This window comes from Solanum verrucosum, unplaced genomic scaffold (assembly GCF_900185275.1).
Source record: "Solanum verrucosum unplaced genomic scaffold, falcon-dt-bn FXZP01000235.1, whole genome shotgun sequence".
In the NCBI taxonomy this organism is placed as follows: Eukaryota; Viridiplantae; Streptophyta; class Magnoliopsida; order Solanales; family Solanaceae; genus Solanum; species Solanum verrucosum.
Genome location: NW_026019948.1, coordinates 3,682,726 through 3,708,096, shown reverse-complemented (window position 1 = coordinate 3,708,096; position 25,371 = coordinate 3,682,726). Strand labels below are relative to the sequence as shown.

Genomic DNA, 25,371 nt, shown 5'->3' with positions numbered 1-25,371 from the left:
TTTTCTACACTTTTTTTTGGTGGAAAGGGTAGTAATAATATATATAACAAAACCCTACACGAGAGTTTGTGCCACAATATAATAGATGGTCGTTACAGTACCTAAAGAGTTTGAACTCCTAATACTAGTATAAGTAGAACCATAGTTAGTAGATAAAACTGCCCGTGGAGTGGAAATCATACGGATGGACATTGCTCCTATTCAATCCTTGCACAAAATTTCAGATGGATGATGTGGAGTGTCCCAAAAATCTTGTAAACAAGTGTCAACAGTCCCAGAAGTAGCCAAGTTGGCAAGCCCGTCTGCAATTTGGTTTTGCTCTTTGTAGACACGCCCTATAGTAGAGCTCGCTATTCAGCGGCTGGAGAAGGTACCTGCAGTCATCAACAATAGACGAACAATGAATATTAGAGTTACTTAGGATTAGAATAAACTCACTGGCGTCTATGTTAATTTCCAGAGGTCGAATATTATGCTCCAATTCAAGTGCAAGACCTGTGAAAAGTGCATATAATTCAGTACTAAAAGCATCTCGATGTGCAATTGAGCCTTTGAAACCTAAAATCCAAGTGCCTTCATGGTTCCTAAAAACTCCTCCAATACCACTAAGGTTGTGCAATTGACAAACCATTCCAACAGTTTTTAGCATATAGCAAGGCTGTTTAGGAGGATTCCATTTGACATAAAGAGGTATCTTTTGTGCCTTTAGAGGCTTAGGCCTGTGAAGAACCAAAATTCAATAGCTTGTTGGATGATAGGTTTTTTTTTTCTTGGAGAAAGTAACAACTTGTATTCTATTTCCAAAAAATCAGAAACCTGCGACAAGAAGTCACAGGTTTCCTAATTCCAATTGAGGCAGAGTATCAGGAAGATATTCAACCCTTTAACAAAAACTACAAAGAGCTTAAGACATCTGTAACTGATTCTACATCCTCCATATACTCCTGTTTACACCAAAAATGAAACGACACTAAACAATTCATCTTCATTTTCGGGATGTTGTTGCTCTTGTTTTGGAAGCACCTGAGATTTCTCTCTCTCCAAACAGACCACCAGATGCGAGCTGGTATAATTTTCCATCTATCCTAGTCCAGAAATGTCAGCATCGCTGATCCAGATCTTCAGGGTCTGAGCTATTCTCCTTGGCATCACCCATGTCAGACCCTTCATATTTATGAAGATTTTCCACAGTAGATAGGTAATCCTGCAGTGTAGAAATGGGTGAGTTACTGTCTCAGCCTCTTCTTCACATAGGAAGCACATAGGGCTCAGATGAATCCCCCTCTTCATGAGATTTTCTTGAGTCAACACAGCCTATTGATGAGGGCAAAGTTTATCATTCCTCTCAAGAGGAAACTATATCTCATCTTCTTTTCAACAATCCAAACATTATACCACTATGGAATTCTCTCAATTTATTTTTTTTGATGACAAGGGAAACCCGCAGCCGCTACCCTTTGGGTGCGCACAGGGTAAAACCCCCGCTCCTATGCAATAGCTCGCAAACTACATAGGAGAGGTAACCCGCACTAGGCAAGCCTGGTGCGACGAGCTCGACCCAGAAGGCAAACCCCTTGCTTTCGCTGGCAAGGGGTTTCGAACTTGAGACCTCCAACATGGAAGTCCAAAGCTCAAACCACTGGGCCACCCCGAAGGGTCTATGGAATTCTCTCAATTTTAGGCACAAATTGTCATCTATACCTTAATACCTGTTTACCCTCGAAAACTAATTTATTGCGAGCCTTCCATATCATCTAGGGACAGTAAGGAAGGAAAACAGTACAGGGGATTGAGTCATAATAATTGTAGGGGTGAATTGAATGAACTGTTTAAGCCATGCAGAAGGAGAGGTAGCATCTAAAGGTACAGTAGAAAAAAAGATGAGATATAGTTTCCTCTTGAGGGAAATGACAAACTTTGCACTCATTAGAGTAGGCTATGTTAAGGTGAAGGGGATAGCTAGCAGTAGGCAATCTACCATGATTAAGTATCCATGAGAAATGTTTTATTTTAGGAGACAGTTTGAGACGCCAAAGACAATCGAAGGAAAGCAAGTCTTTACTGAGAAGGAGCCATTTGAGGTCAGTCCCCAGATCAAACTATCATGCGTAATGAGTATTTGGGGAGATGCACTGCTTGTATTTTTCAAAGTAGAGTATCTGGTAGATAAAGGAAAGAATCGAGAAATCCCACAGATTATTGGCACGAAACGCAGCTATTGTAGTCAAGAGATCCTTTTCCAGTAAAGGTCCATGAACAAGTGTTTAAGAGGGATATTTGGTCGAATCCAAGAGGCATTCCAGAAATTAATGTGTCTGCTGTTCGCAGGTTTCCAAAGAAGTCCAATTTGGCAATATTGCCATCCATGTTGAATGGCTTTCCAAGTGTAGTCAAGAGATCGTTTTCCAGTAAAGGTCGATGAACAAGTGTTTAAGAGGGGTATTTGGTCGAATCCAAGAGGCATTCCTGAAATTAATGTGTCTGCTGTTCGCAGGTTTCCAAAGAAGTCCAATTTGGCAATATTGCCATCCATGTTGAATGGCTTTCCAAGTCCTAGATTTATTAGAGCTAATGGCAGTAGAGGATAAATATTTAGAACATAACAGAGAAGCCCAGAGCTGTTGTTGTGAGTTGAAGAATCATCCACCCAAGGAAGTTGTGCATATATCTTTCAATAGTAGTTAAAATATAAGAGGGAATGGATATGAATTGCATAATATGGTTGGGAAGACTGTAGAGCAGATTAAAGTAGTACGTCCTACAGGAATAAGAAAATGGGTTTTCCATCCATCCAGTCGTATTGTAAAACTGTCCAAAATAAATTGAATATCTGCCCTAGAAGGTTTTTGTCAAAAATGGGAAATCCCAGACATTTACCAAAAGACTGCCTTTATTCATTTGAAAAGAAGAGGAGACAGTTTAATCCAAAACTGAGGTATTCTTCGAGAAATTTAGATTTGTCAAATTTAACTTTTTGGTAGTATTACAAGAAGTTTCAGTTAAATTTTGAAGTAAAGATAATATCATAAAGAATTAAGTGCTAGATTGGGGGTCCATTCCTTGAAATCTTGACAGGCCTCCAAAGATGGTGATCAACAGCCATAATACGTCTTGAGAGCATTTCCATGCATAAAATGAAGAAAGTTATACAGGGAGAGAGGGTCTCCTTGGCAAATACCCTTACTTGGTTTAAAAGAATCTGTGGTTGACCCATTGAGCAAGACAGATATTGAAGTAAAAGCAATACAAGATATTATAAGTTTGACTACTTAGGAGAAACATTGAAATAAATTAAACTTTCTCTAATGAAACCTCATTCTAGAATCTCTTGTATTACTTTTACTTCAATATCTGTCTTGCTTTGTATGAGACACGACTCTTAGATTTATGAACATAGTAGAGAATCTCTTGAACAATAACGGCATTATCGGAGGCACGTCTATTCTTTTGGAAAGTAGATTGTGTAGGGCCAATAATGTCAGGCAAAAAACATTTGAGATGATTCACAATAACTTTGGAAATTATATTATAAATAGTGTTACAAAGAGTAATACAGCGAGATTGAGTAATCATAGAGGCCCCTACACATTTAGGAATAAGACGAAGATAAATAGATTTAATAGACTCGGGAATAGTGAATTCTCTAAAGATTGACTAACAAAAGTACTCCAATAATAAATTTCTGCACAACTTAAATGTATATATATTATTTAACAGGAAAAGGCATAACTATCTGCATGACTATGAACATATTTCCAAACTACACACCTTTTCTTTTCAGGGATCCTATTACCCTCCCCCCCCCCCCCCCTTTTTTTTTTCTATCAATAGAAGGAGCAAAAATTGGTTTTTGCTCCCTTTACATTATGAAGAAAGAAGTAAGGGTCGTGAACCAATTTAAAATGGAACAAATACACCCTTAGGTGTTGAGGTGGCATAGAGAGTGTGCTCACTCTCTGATAGGAATGTGAGGACAAATAAATAACTTAAAATGTGACTAATATGGACACATCATTTTTAATTGGACACTTAATAATTAATTAATTCATACACATAATTAATTAACATTAAAACTTAAGCATAAATCTTTTAAATTATTTTCCTTGCTTTCTTTTTCTTTCCTCTTTTAGAAGCACCATTACTTACAAATATTATGCTCTCAAATATAAAGTATATATAATATGATAAAAATGAGCATTTTTTTGGTAACTAATTGTATTACTTACTAAAGTAAGAAACTGTGCAGTGCATCATGAAAAGTAACAACCAATCAAGAACATAGTCCTCGGTTTGGGCCAGTCAGCCTGAACTGGCTGAGCTAAACGTTTTAAACACGAGTTTAAGCCAATCAGCCTGAGAAATTCTACAATGACCCTCACACAGCAAACAGTAAAACACTACTTGTATGAGAGGCTATTTACATGCTTGACAATGAGGACCTTTTTGGGTCCCACTTACCAAAACTCCTCCAACTTTCCCTCTCTGCTCAATCACTTTCTCCCTCTTCTCTAATTTGCTTCAACTCTTTCCTCCTCCTCCTCCTTTTCTACCCTTCTAAATCTCTCCCTCCAAACTTTCTTCTGCAACTGTTTCCTTTCCTTCCATCTTAATAATTTTTTCCCTAAGACCCTAACACACATGGAGACACCCACAAAATTGGAGAGGAACCATCCTCTATTATTCCCACCCCCAAAACAAACTACCTCCTTCTGAAAACAAGAAACTTTATCAAGCACTCACTTCAAAGGAAAAAAAAAAACACCAACGACTTCTTCTGTAGAAATAACACGAGACATTTGTCTCACCAACACGGAACCATCCCCTCACTTACACGGACAACATTACCCACTGCAGACCAGAAGATACAATCCTTTTTTTTAAAACTGGTAACTTCGTATATTCCTCAAAAGACGGTACTAAAACTGTACTTGTCAATATTTACAACATGTACTCCAAAATCCTACTATCTTTTCCTAAATTGAGTCTAGTACATCAATTATGGCAATAGTATCATTGGAGCATAACTGATTACACCAATAACATAGTAGCATAAGACAATTTAGTTTTGACTTTTTGCATACTATTCTCTGTACTGAAAAGCTCCAGAGTTTCTCTCCTTCCATATTGCCCACCACATACTAGCAGGGACTATTCTCCATTTGTTTCTGTTCTTGGACTGCTTTCCTGCTTCCTCCCAACTCTGAATTGCTTATGTAATCTTGGCAGGCATGGTCCATGACATACCCTTAAGACTCAAGAATAACATCATAGCTGGCCAGTGATCTTCCAGTGTAGTCAGCAGTTTTCCCACAAAAGAAACATCTAGAACATAATGGTATCCCCCTCCTCATTAAGTTGTTTTGAGTCAGTACAGTTTTTTGGCTAACAACCAGCAAAACAGGGCATTTTGAGTGGCATTTTTGACTTCCAATTCCTCTCCATGGCCAATGACTTTGGGGTGATTGAGATGGTTCAACCAGTTGTATGCACAACTCACCTTAAAACTTCCCTTCTGATTGCCTTTCCACTACAAAAACCAAATGATGTTGAAAAAATTGCCCAATGGTGAAATTTGCTACCCTCTGAATCTCCCAAGTCACTTAATTGTCTTCTAAAGATAAAATTCCACCCTTGAGGAGTCCAGTGACCAGAAGAGACAATCCTCAAGACTGAAAAAACAAAAGGCCTGGCTCCCTCTTCCATAAGCCCAACACCTACTCTTTAATTTACACTACCATTGTCATTGATGAGGTTTTCCTTTTAAGCTCAAGCTATGCTCATTGAGGAACTAATCCCAAAGACCAACAACACTTATTTGCAAAGTTGTTAAGAGCTACACTCAAGATAATCTAAGGTTCATGCATTCAGTATTACGAATACATTCACTGAATTTCGCCACACAATACAGAAAAGGGTCCAATCTTGAATAAGACAGACAACCTTTGCAGATTTAGTTCATTAACTACTATTTTTTTCCATCTTGGTAGAAAAATGGGAATAATCCTGAATGCCTGATTAAAATTAGAAGGGGCAGAGAAAAGCAAGTTGACGAAATTGGGGAAAAGAGTTGGGACAGACAGACGGAGAGAGATTACGGGAGGATAGTCAGGATTTTCCTTCAGCAGATGTGCTGGGATTTCGGTGGGTGAAATTATTTGGGCTTTATGGACCAACAGTCCATTATCACATAATAAGTCTCTCACACAAGTATTACTAGTTCTCAGACATGATTAGATAGCTCAGTCAGCCTAAAGAAAGCAACAAATGGAAGAATCAACAATGCTTGCGCTGAATGTATTAGTGTACTAGAGACGTGGAATAGAGATACAGAGAAACAGTGATAATTGTTAAATAACACAGATGCACTATGGAAGATGGTTTTGGACTAAATAATAAACCATCTAATAGAGTTGCCTCTCCAGGTGACTGATAAGATTGTTGTTTACTTCCTTGACATAAAAATCAAGTAGTTTGATTCACTATCCACTTTTCTTTGAGTTAAGAATTCAGCCCATCTCAGTGTGACATGTCGTAACAGCATGTTAGAACAAAGATGCAAAGGTTATCTACTTACAGAAAAACAAAAGGCATACATTTCAGTGAGAGCTCTGTTAACAAGACATACATGTATGAAAACAACATAATAGTATGCTGAAAGAAAAGGAGCAAAAATATACCAAATCATAATCAAATCATTACTATCTATTATTAAGGGAAGGAGCAACCCCAACCTTACAAATATCTAGCAAAAGTTTGTAAAGAACAATAGTTGAGAAGAGGATTCAAAATACAGTGGAAGGATTAACAATAGCCTCTTCAGCAATAGGCAAAGATGCCAAAATGCTTATACACCGGAAATCTTACCAGACATTCCCTTCTCTTCATCACTATCTCCATAGTTGTCGTGGTCATTCCCATTGTCCTGTTTAGAGACAGCTGAATCCCGTTGTGGTGGAGCACTAGTAACACCAGTTACAGATTGCTGATAAAGAACCCCTCCCGCAATAGTCATCAACAAACACCCTAAACCAAACGGACTAGCATGCTTATCCCAAATAAGAACATTAATCGCAACAGTCAAAAACTTATTCACAACCCCAGTTACTGTAAAAGCAGTAGCAGATATCGCCTTCCTCGCAGCAAATCCAAAGAAACTAATAAGCAATCCAAACACACACGACAGCGCCACCGCCACAAACGCAACAGGATGAAACAAATTCCCTTTTCCATTCGATCCCATCGCAATAAACACATCAACATACTCCCCAGTAATAATCCAAAACAAAGGCGCCATCATCAACGACAACAAATTATTATAAAACACAAAACCCCAAGTATTCAACCCTAGATTCGTCACCATATGCTTAATATAAACCATCTCAGTCGTAATAGTCACCAAATACGCCAACGCCCATGAATACGCCGTCAAATTAAACCCTGAATCCGTAGCAACATACCCAAATGCACCACCCAAAATAACAACCAATGCTAAATACGTCAACTTAGACGGACATGGCTGCTTCCTAAAAGCAGTATCAGCAACTGCAACAAGTAAAGGCGTACACGATCTAAACACAATAAACGTATCCACATTGGCATGACGCAACAGATTAGTATTAGTAAAGATTGCCAAGTAAAAAACAAATGCAGCAGGCAAGAATTTCTTAGCATTTTCAATTGTAAAAGGATCATGATGTAAGAAACCAAATTTGCCCAAAATCCAAACACCTAAAGTTGAAGTTAGGTACTGTAATGCAGTGAGAAGACCTGGATAGTTGAAATTAGTAATGGCGAACTTGTTGATCACAGCAAGCAAGCTTGAACACAAGGCATAGCCAACAACGAGACTGCTAGTGGCATAATATTGCTTCGATCTGATTGCAGACATTCTCTATTCTATTCTATTTCACAAAATAGCTCTGTTTGGCTCTAGGGTTAATATTTAAGGCCCAAAAATATTTTATTGTTGTAATGAAAATTTCAAAAATAATTTTCATTGTAATAAAAATTTCAAAATATGTCTTTAATATTTTTGTCAGAGATTGTACATAATTTCTGATTTTCCTTTTATGCATATAATTTTAATTTTTATTTTATGTTTCCTGTGTTTTTACTTTCTAATTTCTACTCAAATACTTAAAAAGGAAAAATGGCATGATATACTCCTTAATTTTGTCATTTGAAGCTGATATGCCTTCGTAAATTGACACTTATATGCCCTTACCGTTATACAAATGGCTCACATATACTTTTACCGTTACAAAATGAGCTCACATATGTCATTCATTTAACGGAAGTGAAAAGGTTAGTTTTAAATCTATATTTTTAATTTTTAATTTTAAAAAAATCATGTAAGAATATATATGATCCTTTTAGCAAAGTTCAAGGTATATTTTGATCTTTTTCATACATTTTCCCTACTTTAAATAAAGATTTTTTTGGTCATATTTGGCACTCTCCTCCTTCCAACTCTATTTGTCCACCGTTCAAAAATACTTGTCTAGTTTATTAAATTAATAAGTAGTTTATTATTTTTATATTTATTTTATTCTTGTTATTAACTCATATTCAGTTTTCAATGTTTAAATGATTTATATTTAATAAATATAATTTGGTAAAATTATTCATATTATTTACTGTTTCTTAATTTTTATGTCAAGTCAATAGTGAATCACTATTGGTGAACCGAGAGAGTAATGAATAACACATTTACCGTCTTCAATGTTTTTGTCATTATTATCTTATCTTGATTGAAATTAGAAAATGAGAAGGAAAACAGAGGTTGTCAGGGGAGGTTGGTCAAGTATTGATTTAGGCCCTTGAAATTTTGAGATCCCAAATATTTTTTATAGTAAGTTTTTATTTATTTTAATTTAAATAAATATTTAAGTTTTGGAGGAAAAAATAAGAAGTACAAAAAAATTGTCAGAAAGAGAGGAAGAATATCTACTTTTCAATAGCAAATTCGTTTTTGAAATTTAAATTAAACTATTTGAATCCTTAGAGGGAGCGAAAGGTGGGTTCATTTTATAATATGAAGAAAGAAATAAAAATTTGTGATTATCTTAAAATAGAATAAATACTTTTTTAGGTGTTGAGGTGACACATAAAATGTGTTCAATTTCTAGGAGAAATGTGAGGGACAAAAAATAATTTAAAATCTGATTAGTATTTTTTTTTAATTAGGCACGTTATAATTAATCAACATTACAATTTACAACTTATTGATGTTTTTTAGATTACCCCCTTTCTTTTAGTAGCTCAATTACTAAAACAATCTTATGCTCTTGAATGAAAATTCGCCCAATGCTATAAAAAATCGTATGCTCTTAAATGAAAATTATACATAACATGTAATATAAAATAAGTGTTTTTTAACTATACAGACGTAAGAAATTGTACATATAAAGAAAGATCACTCATTTATTTGACTAAGATAATTACTTAATTGGTAAGTAATTGGCTAAATGCAAAAATCGAAGAAAATCCAGTCATTTATTTGACTAGATGATTAATTACTTGATTGGTAAAAAAATTAGACATAAAACAAGAATCGAAAAAATTCACTCGACTAAGTAATTACTTGATTGGTAAGAAATTTGACATAAATAAGACGAATCGCTCAATTGTTTGGGCAAATAATTACTTAGCTGATAAGAAATTGGGGATAACGAGCCACTCATTCGTTTGACCAAATAAATAATTACTTGATTAGTAAGAAACTAGGCATACGTCAAAGACGAACCACTCATTTGTTTGAGTAAATAATTACTTGGTTAGTAAGAAATTGAGCATAGATCGAAAACGAACCCCACCAGAGTGATTGATCCTGACCAGTGGACGTGTATGATTATTGAGTTATGGACCTTTTCCAACCAACCATTCAAACAACAGAACAGGAGAATGGGACTCATAGAAGAGGGAAACCCAATCATTTGCCAAAATCGATACAGTTCTAGTTTTTCTAACTAAGAAAACGGTCTATACAATTATCAATAAGCAAACCATCCATAACAAAAGAGGGGGGAAACTAGGGAAAGAGAACGAATGATCAGCATACACATACACGTGAAGAGAGAAATTAGTATAGCTATTCCTCTCTTTTAACTCTTCAACTGTCCGCAGCCCTGAAGATGGACAATAGAGCGAGGAACAAATTGATAACGTCAAGATACAAGGATATAGCAGCCCAGATGTACTCATCGTAAGTGTAGCGCTTGATTAGATTGTCTGTATCATAGACAATGTATCCACAGAATATGATTGACGCAAGACAGCCATAGATCATCACTGAGATCTTACCCAGAGGGAAAAGAATCTGCCATAAACAAGGAAAGAAATCAGATTATTTGTTAAATTAAAGAGTGATAAAGATGAACCTGACGTGCAGAATAAGAAATAATAAATTTACAAACCTGGATGAAGGAAAACAACAGAAGAACAATAAGAGCACCAAACAAGAAAGGTCCCAGGAAGTTGAAATCTTGGCCTCTTTTAGCCGCCCAGAAGGTGTATAATGTCAGACTAATCACCACCGCTGTAGTCAGTATGACTGCCTCCAGAATTACTTTGCCTGAAAAACACCAGTAGAACACTTACATACTAATATGTTTTCAATTACTATTTGCAAGAATGTGTTATTTTTCCAGGGCAATAGTAGATGATACGCATCGGCACTGGCAAGTGACAACAATTGGCCTCTCAGATCTGTAAGGGGACCTATGTTTATTCAGTTTGTAAATCCATTAAGATTGAGCAGAGATTTCATGTAATCAGTACTATTATAAGTGAACTCATTTCAATGATGAGTTATCCTTTCAAGTGAAGAGCGGATACAGCTCATTCACCATTGATTACAATCAGAAGTTTACGTAATCAAGTACTATTATAAGTTGATAGACAGGTTGATTATCTGGAAAATGAACTTGTAACAATCTTTCAATTGCCTTAACAAAATACAAAAGAATCTTTCATGGGTACAATCAAGATGAATGTTCTAAATAAGCAATCTCAATTGTATCAATTTATCCACGGTATCAACTTGGTTCATTGAACATTCCATTTCATATGTAAAATAACTTCACTAAAGAAGGTCACCAAAATTTACTTATACTTGGGAATATCCATCTTTGAGAAAGAAGACAAGATGGTATTAGTAGTATCTTGATTATTTTCTACACACGCAACAACCTGACAATCATCATATACATTATTTCAGACTATTGGTTCATGTCGTGATATCATGTTCTTCATGAAACCCAGCTTCTAAAAACTAAGAACTAATACTAGGCAGTTTGTGTTATAAATCACAAGTCACGACTATATCTAGTTCTACATAGGAGAGAATTTACTAAGGCCCCAGGGGATGCCATGGCACCTGCAAGCTTTGGTTGAAACTTCTTGTATATATCTGAGAAATATCATAAATATGTTAAGTACCACCAGCAATGACAAATACTCCGAAGGCGCCCATGGCAGAGGTTTAAAATTCCTCCCAAATGGTGGGAGTTCAAAAGACTGGCAACTTTATGTTTTGCTGCTTCAATTCTCTGTGGTTCATTATTCTTTTCCTCTTGACGAGCTATTCTTCATTAGTTGTTGTTTGTCTCTTTGTTATTTTAATGGATTCTAGACTTTTTGTCTCATATATGTTTAAGACTTCATAAATAAAATTAACCATTCCTTCTTCCTTGAAACATAAAAGTTCATCTCTCCCCGTTATGCTTGGGGTGATGCCATTATCTCTTAATAATGAAACTGGAACATCTGTGTTCTTTCATTCTGTGATTTATAAGTCGGGTCAAACCTTTGTTTTGCGTCAAGCTATCACAGTTAGTATTATATCATTTTTTAAAAGTTGATCAAAACCAACCAACTGTTTGCTCTATTGGAGGTTTAGGCTAACGTAGACGATTCTAACCAAAAATCACTAACTTCTCTAATAGAATCTGTCAAAAATTTGGCACGTCGATAACGTTTCTGATGGATTTCCCATCGAAAATTCCTTATGATGAGCCAAATTTTGATGTCTGTTGGATATTTACCATTTTCTGATAGTGACCTCTGCACTCAAAGAGGTATGGCACCAAAAACCTTCAAATTTTTAAGCTCTATGTGTGTGTAGAAATATATTTGTATTCGTATAGTACCTATATAGCAATTTTATTGAACTTGATTCAACGTTTCTATATAACAGTCTGTTCATCTATGGTTAGTTTTACAAATTAATTTCGACACCCCTAATTGACAATGGCAACTTCAAATAGTTATATGAGACTAACCGCCATAATACTTGATCACGGAGATTTGTATTAACACATCACCACAAGAGAAGAATATTGTAAAGATAAATGCACTAAGACATAAAACGCACGCAATGTCATCGATCCTAAAACAGAAAAACAATAGAAAACAATCAAACTGAAGATGCTTACCGCTGGTGAATGCGCAAGTCAATCCGATAGTAAAGGCAAGAGAAACCGTGAACAGTCCAAGAAGCAAGTAGTTAACCGGATGTTTCTGGTGATAGTAATACAACGGGCATAACGCTGCAACAACAACACAATCAATTAAAAAAACACTCAAGAAGAAAAATACCCTAATTAGATCCACGATTAGAATCATTAACTTACTGATAAATGGTGTGATGATGAGTACAATATAAAGTGCTAAGCCTGCATTTGTTGCTGCAAAGAAGTGTGAAATCGGATGAACGGTGACGACGACAGAGGCGACCGCAATAGTCAGAAGCAACTGAATAGAAATAATCGAGTACACTTTTCGAATAAAAGACCACCGGAGTTCAGGACTTTCCAACATCGCCGGATACAACGGCGCAGTGCCGGACTCCACGTCATCTTTCCGGTAAGCCTGGTTCCACATCTCTCAAAATTATTGAACTTGAACAAACTATTTCTCACACCGATTGTACGTTCGTAAGGTTTACTTGTGCGTGAGGAAATTTGGGTAAAAAGAACTGCCCCTTTATATAATTTGCAATTGAAATTACGACCCGACCCGTATTCGTTGAAGGAAGAGAAAGGACGGGTTCAGTGGAAAGTTCGTGATTCGTCGAGCCACGCGTGTAAGAAAATAAATCATCTACATGTTTCTTTGATTTAAACATATTCTAGACTTCTCTCGACTCATCTTTGCTTTCTTACGAAGGCAAAAGCTAGGACATCTCCAAAACAGTATATATGTGGACAAAGAGAGTTAATAGTCATCCAAAAAGGGCTAGAAAATCGTTTTTTACGCTCGCTAATTAAAAAATATTACTCCTTATGTCTCAATTTATGTGATACTTTTCATTTTTCGAGAGTCAAACAATTTAAGTTTGATAAAAAATTTATGCATGGAACGGAGAAAATACTCACTATTTTACTCAATAAATAATAGATAGAGAAAAAGCTTTGGGACCAAAATATAGAATAACTTCAATAAACGATACTCCCTCCGTCCCTATTTACTTGTCCATATTTCCTCTTTTAGATGTCTCTATTTACTTGTCCATTTTGACAAATCAAGAAAGGACAAAAAAAAATTTCCTATTCTACCCTCATTTAAACTTCTTGAAAATTTAAACTTACCCCAACATTGATTAGTTATCTTGAATAAATTTATTTTGGAATCATAATTAATAAGGGCAAAATTGTAACTTCACTATGCTAATTATTGTTGCTTTAATATGTGTGTCATTTCTAAAGTGAACAACTAAATAGGGACGGAGGGAGTATTAAAATTAGAATGATTGACGGGTGTGGAATCCAATGAATGATTCAACTGGTTTAAAAAATTGCTACTATTTCAAAGATTGATTCATAGAGTTTAAATCTTTATAAATTTAAAATCTAGGAATGATTTTTGCCCCCAAAAGTATATACTAATAAAAGGTAAATTTTAATTGATAGTGTGTTCAATCAAATGGGTGTTTTTCTCTCTGACTATAGATCTCATATAACTTACCCCATTATAAACTGAAAATTCTTTAACTCCGATTGCTACGGAAATGCCGTCAAGGAAATTGTTAGAGTACAATGACATCCTATTAATATCTGAGATAATTGTTGAGAAGTGTGATATTGTTTGTCATTGTTGTTGCCTTGAACCTTCAGGGGTGGGTATGATATGATACGGTACGGTACGGTATGAAAGTTTTGATATCGTAATTTTGGTATTTGGTTTTTAAAATATTATATCATTATCATACCAATTTAATTTGGTATAGTTCAGTATATTAAAGTTCGGTTTCGGTATTCTACGGTATGGTAAATCTATAACCATAATTTGTTTAACTTTGACTAATATATACTTGTATAACAGAGTATTATGACTTCAATAATTAAAAAAAAGTCTCAATTGTATCATACTAACACATTACACATGTAGAAATATATATGCAAAATAAAGTACAAACAAATTATTTTGTTAATCAATTACAAGTCAAATACATTAGTTTATACTAATATTAGGTTGCAAATTTGTTAGTATTACATATATATATATGTTATTTATGTAACCATATACTTCGGTATGGTATTCACTATTTTGATATATTATTCCTAAATATCATATACCGTATCGAATACCAAAAAAAAATTAAAATGTATACCAAATACCATAATATCAAAATCACGGTATTAAAAATTTCAATATGGTATGACAAATCGGTATATATCATACCATGCCCACCCTTACTTGAGGTCTTATTGGGGACGGAAGTATTGTTATGAACCAATTCTAGTCTGACATGAACTTTGACATCACAGAATCAATTATTGAGCCAGAAAGGTTGATTTGGGATTCAAGCGCAATTAGCAATTACTTTAAAAGGAAGAGAAGTTAGAAAGAGAGGTTATGCGTATTGTTGTGTGAAAGTCTGGATCTCCTCATCTCCCTTCCGAAGCGTCTTGTATTTTCTCATCTCCCTTCTTTTTTCTATTAATCCAAAATCTTACTTTCGATATTTCTATATATTTGTTTGGGGCATTTACCATTTTAATTGTTACATTTACTTTTGAAAATTATCATTGAACTTTAGTCTTATTAATATAGTTAAAAAGTGGTTATTATTGTACATAGGACTTGAGTCTTTACATATGTGAACAAAGAGGAGTCAATTATTATTCGAAAAGGGTTAGAAAATCATTTCTTCTCATTTTTAAAGCTTGCTAATTAAAAAATATTACTCACTATTTTACTCTATAGATATTGAAAAAGTTTTGGACAAAATATTGAATAACTTCAATAAACGATGTTGGAATTAGAAGGATTGAAAAATTGCTAGAATTTCAAAAAGTGATTCATAGAGTTTAAATCTTTATAGATTTAAAATCTAAGAATAATTTTTGCTCCAAAAGGTAAATTTTAATCGACAGCATTATTAAATGAGTGATTACTTGGAATATAGATCCCATACTACCTCTATTATAAACTGAAAATTCATAACCACAATTGCTACAGAAATATCGTTGAAGAAATGACTAGAGTTTCAAATTAAGAAAGGTCAATCCATCTTCTAAAACCTACGAAATAACATTTTAATATTAAAAATACATAAAATATGCACAAGGACATTAAAATCAGAGGCGCACCTATGTGTGGGCTCCACATGCACCTGTTAACTTCGAAAAAAATCATATATATATATATATATATATATATATATATATATCTTAAAAAACTGGGAAAAACTAAGATATGATTAACAATGCCCTCATAAGAAGTACATGAATGTCCTTATGCCACTGGTACAAGGAAAATGTACCATATGCGAGATCAGAGTTCAAATCCAGCTAGAAATCAACCTTATTTTATTGCTCGAAGTCTTCAAATCTTGGACAGATGGTGGTTGAAGCGACTGCTATGAATGAGGAAATTGCACATTGTCTACAACATAATCGAATTGAAAAAAGATTTTAGATGGTATCTTGTAAATTCCATGGAACATATTGACATTGATCTCGTCCATTTTGCACATGCAAGATAATGCTATGTAACATGCTAGTTGATCATCTTACGAATCTTGCATTTGAGCATATATGTGAGATTCTATATTAGTCATATACAGAGAGGCCAAGCATGGACAAACGTATCTGATATCTTGTTGGTGTAAATAATGGTGAAACAGTAATGACGAAGAAGACAGAGGTTTGCTAGGTGTGTTTCTTGTCTGAAAAAAAAAGCTTCTGAAAGATTAGTCATATATATTTATTTTATTCCTTGTAATTATCTTTTAGTTTTTTAAACAAAGTAGGACACTTAGCTTGTTAGATAAAGTAGGACACGTTTTATAGTTGGTCAGTCACGTTCTCCATTATCTTTACGCAATTTGTTGTTCACATATTTAGTGAGTTGTATTTATACACATCTGTACAGTGATGTCAAACATACAGAAAAGATAATTTTCTCTAAATCAATTTCTTGCTATCTTTTCATGGTATCAGAGCAAGTTTAGAATTTGTCTAAAATCCTTGTTTCATTTTCTATTTTCTTCATCTTCTCGGCAATGGCACCCACGCCTTCTACTTCTGATCCAATTATTGAAAGCACTCCAGCCACTCTTTCTGCTGGAAATAATGTCATCGATTCAACTCATACCTACTATATTCATCCCTCTAATTATCCAAGGATGAATCTCATTTCCACAGTATTTGATGGGAAAAACTATGGTGAATGGAGAAGGCCTGTTATAATTGCGCTCTCTGCCAAAAACAAACTTGGGTTCACTGATGGTTCACTGGCGATTCCAATTGCAGATTTGGTTCTTCAAAAGTCATGGTCACGCTGCAATGACATGGTTCTTTCGTGGCTTCTTAACTTTTTATCTAAAGAGATAGTTGAATCAGTGTTTTACTCCCAAAGTGCCAAAGAACTCTAGGGCGACCTAGAAGATAGATTTGGTCAGACGAATGGTGCAAAATTGTTCCAGTTACAAAAGGAACTAAATGTTGTGGTGCAAGGTAACTCTAGTATATCAGACTATTTCACTAAAATGAAGAGTCTATGGGATGAACTAGATGCGTTAAACATGTTTTCTGTTTGTATTTGTATGTGCGACTGTGGTGCTAAGGTAAAACTTCTGAAAGCCCATCAAGATGAAAGGTTGTTACAATTCCTGATGGGGCTGAATGAATCTTTTATTGGTGTTAGGAGAAATATTTTGTTGTCATCCCATTTACCCTCTATTGGACATGCTTATTCCTTGGTTATCCAAGATGAAAAGTAATGAGAAATCAATATTTCTCCTCCTGTCTATCCAGAGGATTTTGCATCTTTTATCATAACAAATCAATCAGGAGGAAATAGAAACTATCCTAGTTTCAAACCACCAAAGGGATCTGTTGAATCAAAGAAGAATTCAAGTACATGTGCCTATTGCAGAAAGCCAGATCATAGCATTGACAAATGCTACATGATTCATAGATTTCCTCCAAATTCAAGATCACAAAGCAAAGGAAATTCCAAACTCTGGCCAACAATGCTTGCCACGTTGTGGATGAGGTTGATCAAGGGGGTAATGGGTTCTCAAATGGAAAAACTCTAACTCAGGAGAACATAGGAGAACTTTTGCAATTACTTCAACAATTCAAAATGGGATAGCAAAATGATAACAATGTCGAAGCTACCACGAGTGCCAATTGTGCTGGAATGAAAAGGTTTTTCAATTCTTATGCATTTTTGGTTAAAATAGACACCAATTCTTGGATATTGGACAGTGGTGCATCTGAACATATGAATTTTAACAAGCATTTTCTTTCCAATTTTAAGTCATTAGGAAATCCAATCATGGTGACACTTCCCAATTCTCACAAAGTTAAGGTCACACATTATGGTTCTGTTACTCTTCTGCAAATTTTGATCTTGCATAATGTTCTCTATATTCCATCTTTTAAATTCATTCTTATGTATGTCCACAAGTTGTGTAAACAACTTAATCGACATGTTCTCTTCACTCATTATTCTTGCTTTCTACAGGATCCTTCAATGAAGCAGCCACTGGAAATTGGTGGAAAAAAAGGTGGACTCTACATTCTAAAATCGAAGTCTAAAGCTGCAGCTTTTAGGGATAGTTTTATTTCTAGTCAAGTTTTAATTCCAAGAAGGCACTGTGTTGCCAATCCTGTTCCTATTTTAAATTTTTGCTTCAATGTTCATGTTTCAAATGTAGAAAATAAGCTATGGCATTATAGACTCGGTCATATGCCTTTAATCAATATGAGAAAAATTTTAACTTTTCCAGTATCTGATTATGCAAATTTTCAATCTCCATGTATTATTTGTCCAATGGCTAGACAATCCAAACTCCCTTTTCCCTTTAATTCTATTTCTACAAAATCTATTTTTGAATTAATTCATGTAGATACTTGGGGACCTTACAAGAATCCTACTCATGACAATTTCAGATATTTTCTCACTATAGTAGATGATTTTAGTAGAGGAACATGGACTTTCTTACTATCTTCTAAATCAAATGCTTTTATAGTACTTAAAAATCTTTCGTAATCAGGATAGAGATGTAGTTTCGCACTAAAGTCCAGAAAATAAGATCAAATAATACTTTTGAATTAGGGATTGAAAAACTGCAATCTGAATTTTTGTCGTCTCAAGGAATCATTCACCAAACAACTTGTATTTCCACTCCACAACAAAATGGAGTAGTGGAAAGGAAACATAGGCATCAATTAGAAACGTTTAGAGCATTTCTTTTTCAATCGCATTTACCTATTAAGTATTGGGGTGATTGTCTTTTAATAGCAACATATTTGATTAATAGGTTTTCTTCCAAAGTTCTCAAATACAAAACACCTTATGAGATTCTTTTTAAGTCTAAACCAAATTATCAAAGTCTTAAGTGTTTTGGTTGTTTGTGTTTTGCTTCCACTCTTTCGATTCATAGGGCAAAGTTTGAACCTAGAGTTGTGTCATATGTGTTTTTTAGGATATCCTCGTGGAAAGAAAGGTTTTAAGTTACTTAGTCTTCAAACCAAGAAAATTTTTGTTTCAAGAGATGTGATATTTCATGAAAACATACTTTCTTTTGCCTTTACTAAACTTGGTGAATGTATTGAATTTTTTCTATCTAAGGATCATATTATTGGTCCTAGGGATCCTGTGCCTACTTTAGTTCCTCATAATCTGTCCACTGAGGACAATTCTATTCCCATTTCACCTATCAGTAAGTCTGGTTTTCCTGATGATCATCATCCTGGTGTCTTTGAATTTCCGTCTTCTCCATATTATTCCTGCAAACATTCCCTCACCTTCAGTTTCTCCCATGGTCATAGATAATATTCTAAGAAAATCTTCTAGGCCTCATAAAACACTTAGTTATCTAAAGGATTATATATGCAATGCTTTGCAACTCACCAATGTCACCAGTTCTTGTTTTCTTTCCTCTGTTACTCCTCCTCGATTTTCTTTTTCCAGCTTGTCTTCCACAAGTCAAGCATTCATAAATTCCCTCTCAAACCTCCAAAAACCTACTAGCTACACTCAAGCTATGATACACCCAGGTTGGCAAAATGCCATGGCTAATGAAATTGCAGCGCTTGAATTAAACAAAACTTGGGAGGTTGTGGAGTTACCTCATAGGAGAAAGGCATTATCCTATAAATGGGTGTATAAAATCAAACAACATTCAGATGGAAGCGTGGAAAGACTCAAAGCTCGATTGGTAATTAGAGGTGATATACAAAGAGAGGGAATAAGTTTCAATGAAACATTTTAACCGGTGGTTAAAATGACAAAAATTAGGTATATCTTGTTTGTAGCAATAAAAAAGAATTGGGAATTATTTTAACTAGATGTGGATAATGCATTTTTACATAGAGATTTAGATGAGGAGGTGTATATGAAATTTCTAGTCTGACTTACTTCTCATTCCTCAAATCATGTTTGTAGGCTGAAGAAATCCCTTTACGGGCTTCGACAGGCATCTCGGCAATGGTATGCCAAATTGACTTCTGCCTTAAATTTCAAAGGTTTTGCTCATTCGTTAAATGACTATTCCCTGTTTTTTAAGAAAACAGATTCTTCTATATGTATTGTGGCTATCTATGTAGACAATATCTTGTTAACGGAAAATGACATCGAAGAGATGAATGGTCTTAAAGTCTTCCTGAATCAAGAGTTCAAAATTAAAGACTTGGGAAACTTGCACTATTTCCTTGGTATGGAGGTTCTTCGCGAGCAGCGGGGTCTAATTCTCAGTCAACGCAAGTTCACTTTGGATTTGCTGGCAGAATTTGATATTCTCGGCCTTACTGCAGTATCTTCCCCTCTTGAACCCACATCAAAATTGCTTGTTAATTCGGGTGATCTAATCAAAAACCCAACTTTGTATCGCCGTCTACTCAGAAAGTTAAATTATCTCACACTTACACGCCCAGATCTTGCCTTTATAGTACAACATTTGAGCCAATATATGCAAGATCCAAAGGAACCTCATTTGAATGTTGCTCTTGGTGTCCTTCGCTACTTGTTGAAGTACCATGTCTGGGATTACTCATGTCTTCATCACCATCCTTTGAATTGATAGCTTTCTGTGATTCGTATTGGGGGGATTGCCCCACTTAACGAAAGTTTGTAAGTTGATTTTGCATAGCTCTTGGTGCTTCTCCTATCTCCTGGAAGTCAAAGAAGAAGACTTATATCTCTTTCAGCTCCGCTGAAGCTGAGTATCGGTCCATGAGGAGAGTTGTTGCCGAGTTGACTTGGTTAGTACAATTATTCACTGATCTTTCGATTCATATAGCTTTGTTGGTTCCCCTTCACTCGGATAGCAAAGCTGCTATACATATTGCCAAGAATCCCGGTTTTTATGAGCGAACCAAGTATGTGGAGCTTGATTGCCATTTCGTCCGACAACAATTTCTTGCTAGTTTAATTTCACTCTCATTCACTCTATCTTTGTCTCAATTAGCCGATTTATTCACCAAGCCCTTAACAGGGCCTCTTCACAGTAACCTTCTGGGGAAATTGGGTGTGTTTTCCTTCCCATCTAACTTGAGGGGGGGTGTTGGTGTAGATAATGGTGAAACAGTAACAACGAAGAAGACAGAGGTTTGCTATGTGTGTTTCTTGTCTGGAAAAAAAAGCTTCTGGAAGATTAGTCATATATATTTATTTTATTCCTTGTAATTATCTTTTAGTTTTTTAAACAAAGTAGGACACTTAGTTTGTTAGATAAAGTAGAACACGTTTCATAGTTGGTCAGTCACGTTCTCCATTATTTTTACGCAGTTTGTTGTTCACGTATTTCGTGAGTTGTCTATATATGCATCTGTACAGTGATGTCAAACATACAGAAAATATAATTTTCTCTAAATCAATTTCTTGCTATCTTTTCATATCTTGACAAGATTCAATGTTCGAATTTGCGTATCAAAGCTGTGAGGAGAAGTTTATGATTTGTCACCAACATGAAGAATCAGGCCATTTTTAGCCAAAATTGGTGTCAATTCTTTGATATAGAATTTGAGTTATTTTAGTTGGGTCTACTAAAAGCACCTGTTGGTATGATTTTGAGTTATGAAGAGAAGAGCACCAAATGTTTAGGACCTATTTACTACATTTTTTTAAGACTAGGAAGGGAACCAATTACTGCATATTTGGCTAAATAAAGTCGGATTCAGGATACGAAAGCTTCGATAGAGAAAATACACCCAAGGCTTGAACTTGTATCCTTAAAGGCGTTAAACTTGAGCTTTAACCATTGGTTCCACAAGACTCATTTGTATAAATATACATGTATATCATAATTTCATGAGTCAAGTTGTCTGGGTGACGTGGCACCCCTTCCGGTCTACATAGAACTGTCCCTAGCAATGGTGCTAGATGGAGTGTGAAATTAAGCATTACATGTGTGGTAGTAGTGCCTGGTGCTCATTTTTTTGAGAGAATAATGATGGATGGATGGATGGATGGAATTAGTATGGTTTGGATATACAAAGATAGTGTTTATTTATTGATCCTACTCTTGTAGAAAATGATTTGGTAAAAGATTGGTCCAACTTTAGTGGATTTTACTTCTCCATTTATCCTACATTTTAAGGAAATGATATGGCCACATCGTCTTTCGATTTCGATATAGTTTATCATCTCATTGAATCTATTTCAATAGGTGATGATTTGGTACAATATAAATTAATAATTTGATTTATGAAGTTGATGTCTTTTGATGCGTCGAGAGATTGCAATTAATAAGATACTATCCAAAGAAGAGGAGCTGCTAGAATTGAGTTTTAGACTTGGGGCATATTTGGTACAACAAAAAGCTTGTTTGAATGCGAGAGATCACGTGTAACACAAAATAATTGGGACACAAAAATCAAGACGCATGGTGAAAGCTTTGGTAGCATATGAAGCTAGTTTAATGTCAAAGCATCAAGAACATATTTTTTTGGGAAAATTTTAAAAATAGCTAGGAGTTGAAATATAACGAGTCTTCTTAGATACAATTAGCATAATTACGTAGCGTATTTATTGTTTCAGTACCTATTGTATATCTCAATGCAAGAAATTTACTTTTATACAAATTAGACTCTTAACTTAATTAATGAGACAGTAATTTAGGTTATTAGAAAGGAAAACAATCCCACAAATCGTTGGTTATTGTATTTGATTAGTATTTCTTGTCAAATATGACTTCTGCGGTTCTGCTAAACAAAGAAAGATAAATTTAACTTTCTAAATAAACATGTCATAAAATGACTTTATATATAGTATATGTTTTTCTGTTCTTGATCTCCTTTTTTGTTTTTGTTTTTGGAATTAAAAATATGCATAAGTTGTTGCATCTTCAGTGGGTCATTCCAATACTTTGATTAACTCAAGATTTAGCTAGAGATCCTGTAATTTCTTGAAAAATTTAGAGTTAGACCCAAAGATAAAAATGGAAAATCATCCCAGATTTTTTGGATGCTTCGTTTGTATACCTCGAGTGATTCTCTTGGAAGGACTTTGTTCATCCATGATTCTAATTGTATTAAAGGAGATAATTGAAAAATCAAAAGAAATCATTGTGATACACTAATACAAATAAAAATATTAGAAGATTGAAACCGCAATAAGAAATAAAAATATATATATTTTAAACAGCCAAAAGTTGCATTGAAATCTTGGCTGCATATTTGAGAGGGAAAGAAGAAATTTTTCAAATTTTAAAATCTGATTGTGCTCAAGTGAATTATGGAGAAATAAAAATATTATGGAGAAAGAGATAGTATAACTTTAAATAAGTGTGGAAACAGAATTATACAAAAATGAACGTGGCTTACGTAAATACGGATAAAGATTTGTGGTGAGGAGTAAATTACTCAAATTATAGCTATGTTAAATAATTAATTAGTATATGTTTGCTAATTAGTTGGGTAACTTTCCCTTCTTTGGGTTAATAGTTTTGATTATTTTGTTGGTTTCATATGATGATAGTAGCTTATTTTTGTAAAATCAACTTTACTTTAAGTTAATCATATAATTTTATTTTATTTTAAAAGCGTAGGTACTCTCTTTTTGTAATGAACTTCGTTATTATCGTTGCTTAGTGGTATAAAAGCTCAAAAGAATGTCTGACTATTATTATTAACTAGCACAGATTTTTGGTTTATAGTAAAAGCTAAAGCATGGTCAAATGAAAAAATAAATCATTATAATTTATAAGCATTCCAAGAGAACTATAGTAAAATCAAAATCATAAGATACATTAACTATATTTAGCAGAATTTTATAAACTAAAGTGTGGTCAAATAACAAAACACTTTTTTCAGTAGTTTAAAACACTTATTATGACTCAAGTTAACGACTTTTTTCAGTAGGTTTAAACACTTGTTGTTCAGAAATTTAAAAGAACATAAAACATAAATCTAAAAAAACTAGAGCAACTTTTACATATAGCAAACATAAAAATCATATTTGTATGTTATAGCTATAGTTTGCATAATTGCACACCATAGAAAATTTTATGTTTGCTATGGAGCTTTTGATTTGTATAATTCGCTAGATACATCCAATTTTATACAAATTGTTCAGTTTTGTATAAATTCATTTATACATTGTAATTTGTATAATAAGATCTGTATTTGTATAATTATAAGCGTATAGAACGAAAACATATGTATTTTTATTTGTAGATACACTTTTCTCTCGCTTTATACAAACACAAACACATTTTATACATTTGTATACCGAATGGGTAATTGTATACCGAAAATGGCTAATTGTATACCGAACCAGATGGCAAAAAAATGAGATATTTGCTGCAAATTACAAATAAAATAAACTATGACTATAACATTTAATTTGAATTAATAATTTGCTATTTCATACAATTTTCCCAAAAACTAACACATGGTCACATCAACTATAAGTATTACATAACTTAAAATAGTAGTAGTAAATTTTTCTAACCTTCACCCTAATATCTTCAAGCCATGAGTGAAGAACTTTATGAAGTAGTTGTCCACTATAAAATTCTTGCATTTGGCGTCTAAAAATTCAACTAATACGAAATAGAGGGAGTATTACACAAGCAAGTGGTCAGCGGATAGAAATGATTACTTGAGTATGTCTCCTCGCCACCCACATTAATAATTTATTTACTTTTACCTTTAAAAAGGTACTGTCTAATTCTATAAAAAGTCTTAAACCTCCTTTCCAGCCTTGTTTCGAAGCTTGAAATCGCGATCAAATCAAGGAAAAAAGGATAAATATATCCACTAATTTTTGTAAATGGTATCTAATACCCCTCATTATATTTTTAGAATGTTGATGCCCCTACCGTCTAATTTTTGGAGCGTCTATACCCTTTGGACTAATGGAGGGACACGCGTCACGATCTTAACAACCTATCAAAAAATTATTTAATTTTTATTTCCAATTAAATAATCCGACCCGGATAATTAAAAACCCACCCAAATATTTAAGACCCACCCAAATAATTAAGACCCAACTAATGGTGGAACATGAAGTGGTAGATATATAGAAAGCGCACAGTCCAGTGTGTAGTAATTGATTTTGATGAAACAATGCAAGTGTTCATGTTCTCATGACCAGGAGATAACATGAGCAGTTAGGGTTTCTGTGAACTATTATATAGAGAGGTAGAAATTTGGAGACCCAAGCTAGAGGTGAGGGGTCTTCATTCAAATAGGAAAAGAATATTGATAGTGGTTGCAGAGGGAATAGGCACAGAGTTGTGGGGATGACACGGTTCCTGGACCAAACAACTTCTCCTCGGGTTCTTTGTTGATTTTCGATTTTTACAGATCTATTTTTCTTGGCTTTCAGCCCTACAATTTTCATTTTTCAAAATTTCAGTCATCTAAAAAAGTTATTGAGTTTTGTGATTATAAATCCATTCGAAGGTCGCTG

At 34.4% G+C, this 25,371-nt stretch overlaps 2 protein-coding genes across 3 annotated transcripts; both read right to left on the bottom strand.

The window, feature by feature from the left end:
• Positions 1-213: 213 nt before the first annotated feature.
• Positions 214-7,904, bottom strand: LOC125813153 (GDP-fucose transporter 1). 2 transcript variants are annotated; one of them, XM_049492652.1, is made up of 2 exons: positions 6,865-7,904; positions 214-374 (listed from the first exon to the last, which is right to left on the bottom strand). In XM_049492652.1, exons 1-2 carry the CDS (start codon positions 7,886-7,888, stop codon positions 355-357), a joined length of 1,044 nt encoding a protein of 347 aa, XP_049348609.1. In that variant the 5' UTR covers positions 7,889-7,904; the 3' UTR covers positions 214-354. The 2 variants fall into 2 exon arrangements, with proteins under 2 accessions (XP_049348609.1, XP_049348603.1); XM_049492646.1 differs by lacking the exon at positions 214-374 and adding an exon at positions 1,158-1,204.
• Positions 7,905-9,916: 2,012 nt separating this feature from the next.
• Positions 9,917-12,953, bottom strand: LOC125813569 (protein LIFEGUARD 2). Its single transcript, XM_049493044.1, has 4 exons — positions 12,633-12,953; positions 12,435-12,548; positions 10,416-10,573; positions 9,917-10,318 (listed from the first exon to the last, which is right to left on the bottom strand). Exons 1-4 carry the CDS (start codon positions 12,880-12,882, stop codon positions 10,112-10,114), a joined length of 729 nt encoding a protein of 242 aa, XP_049349001.1. The 5' UTR covers positions 12,883-12,953; the 3' UTR covers positions 9,917-10,111.
• Between the last annotated feature and the right edge of the window lie 12,418 nt (positions 12,954-25,371).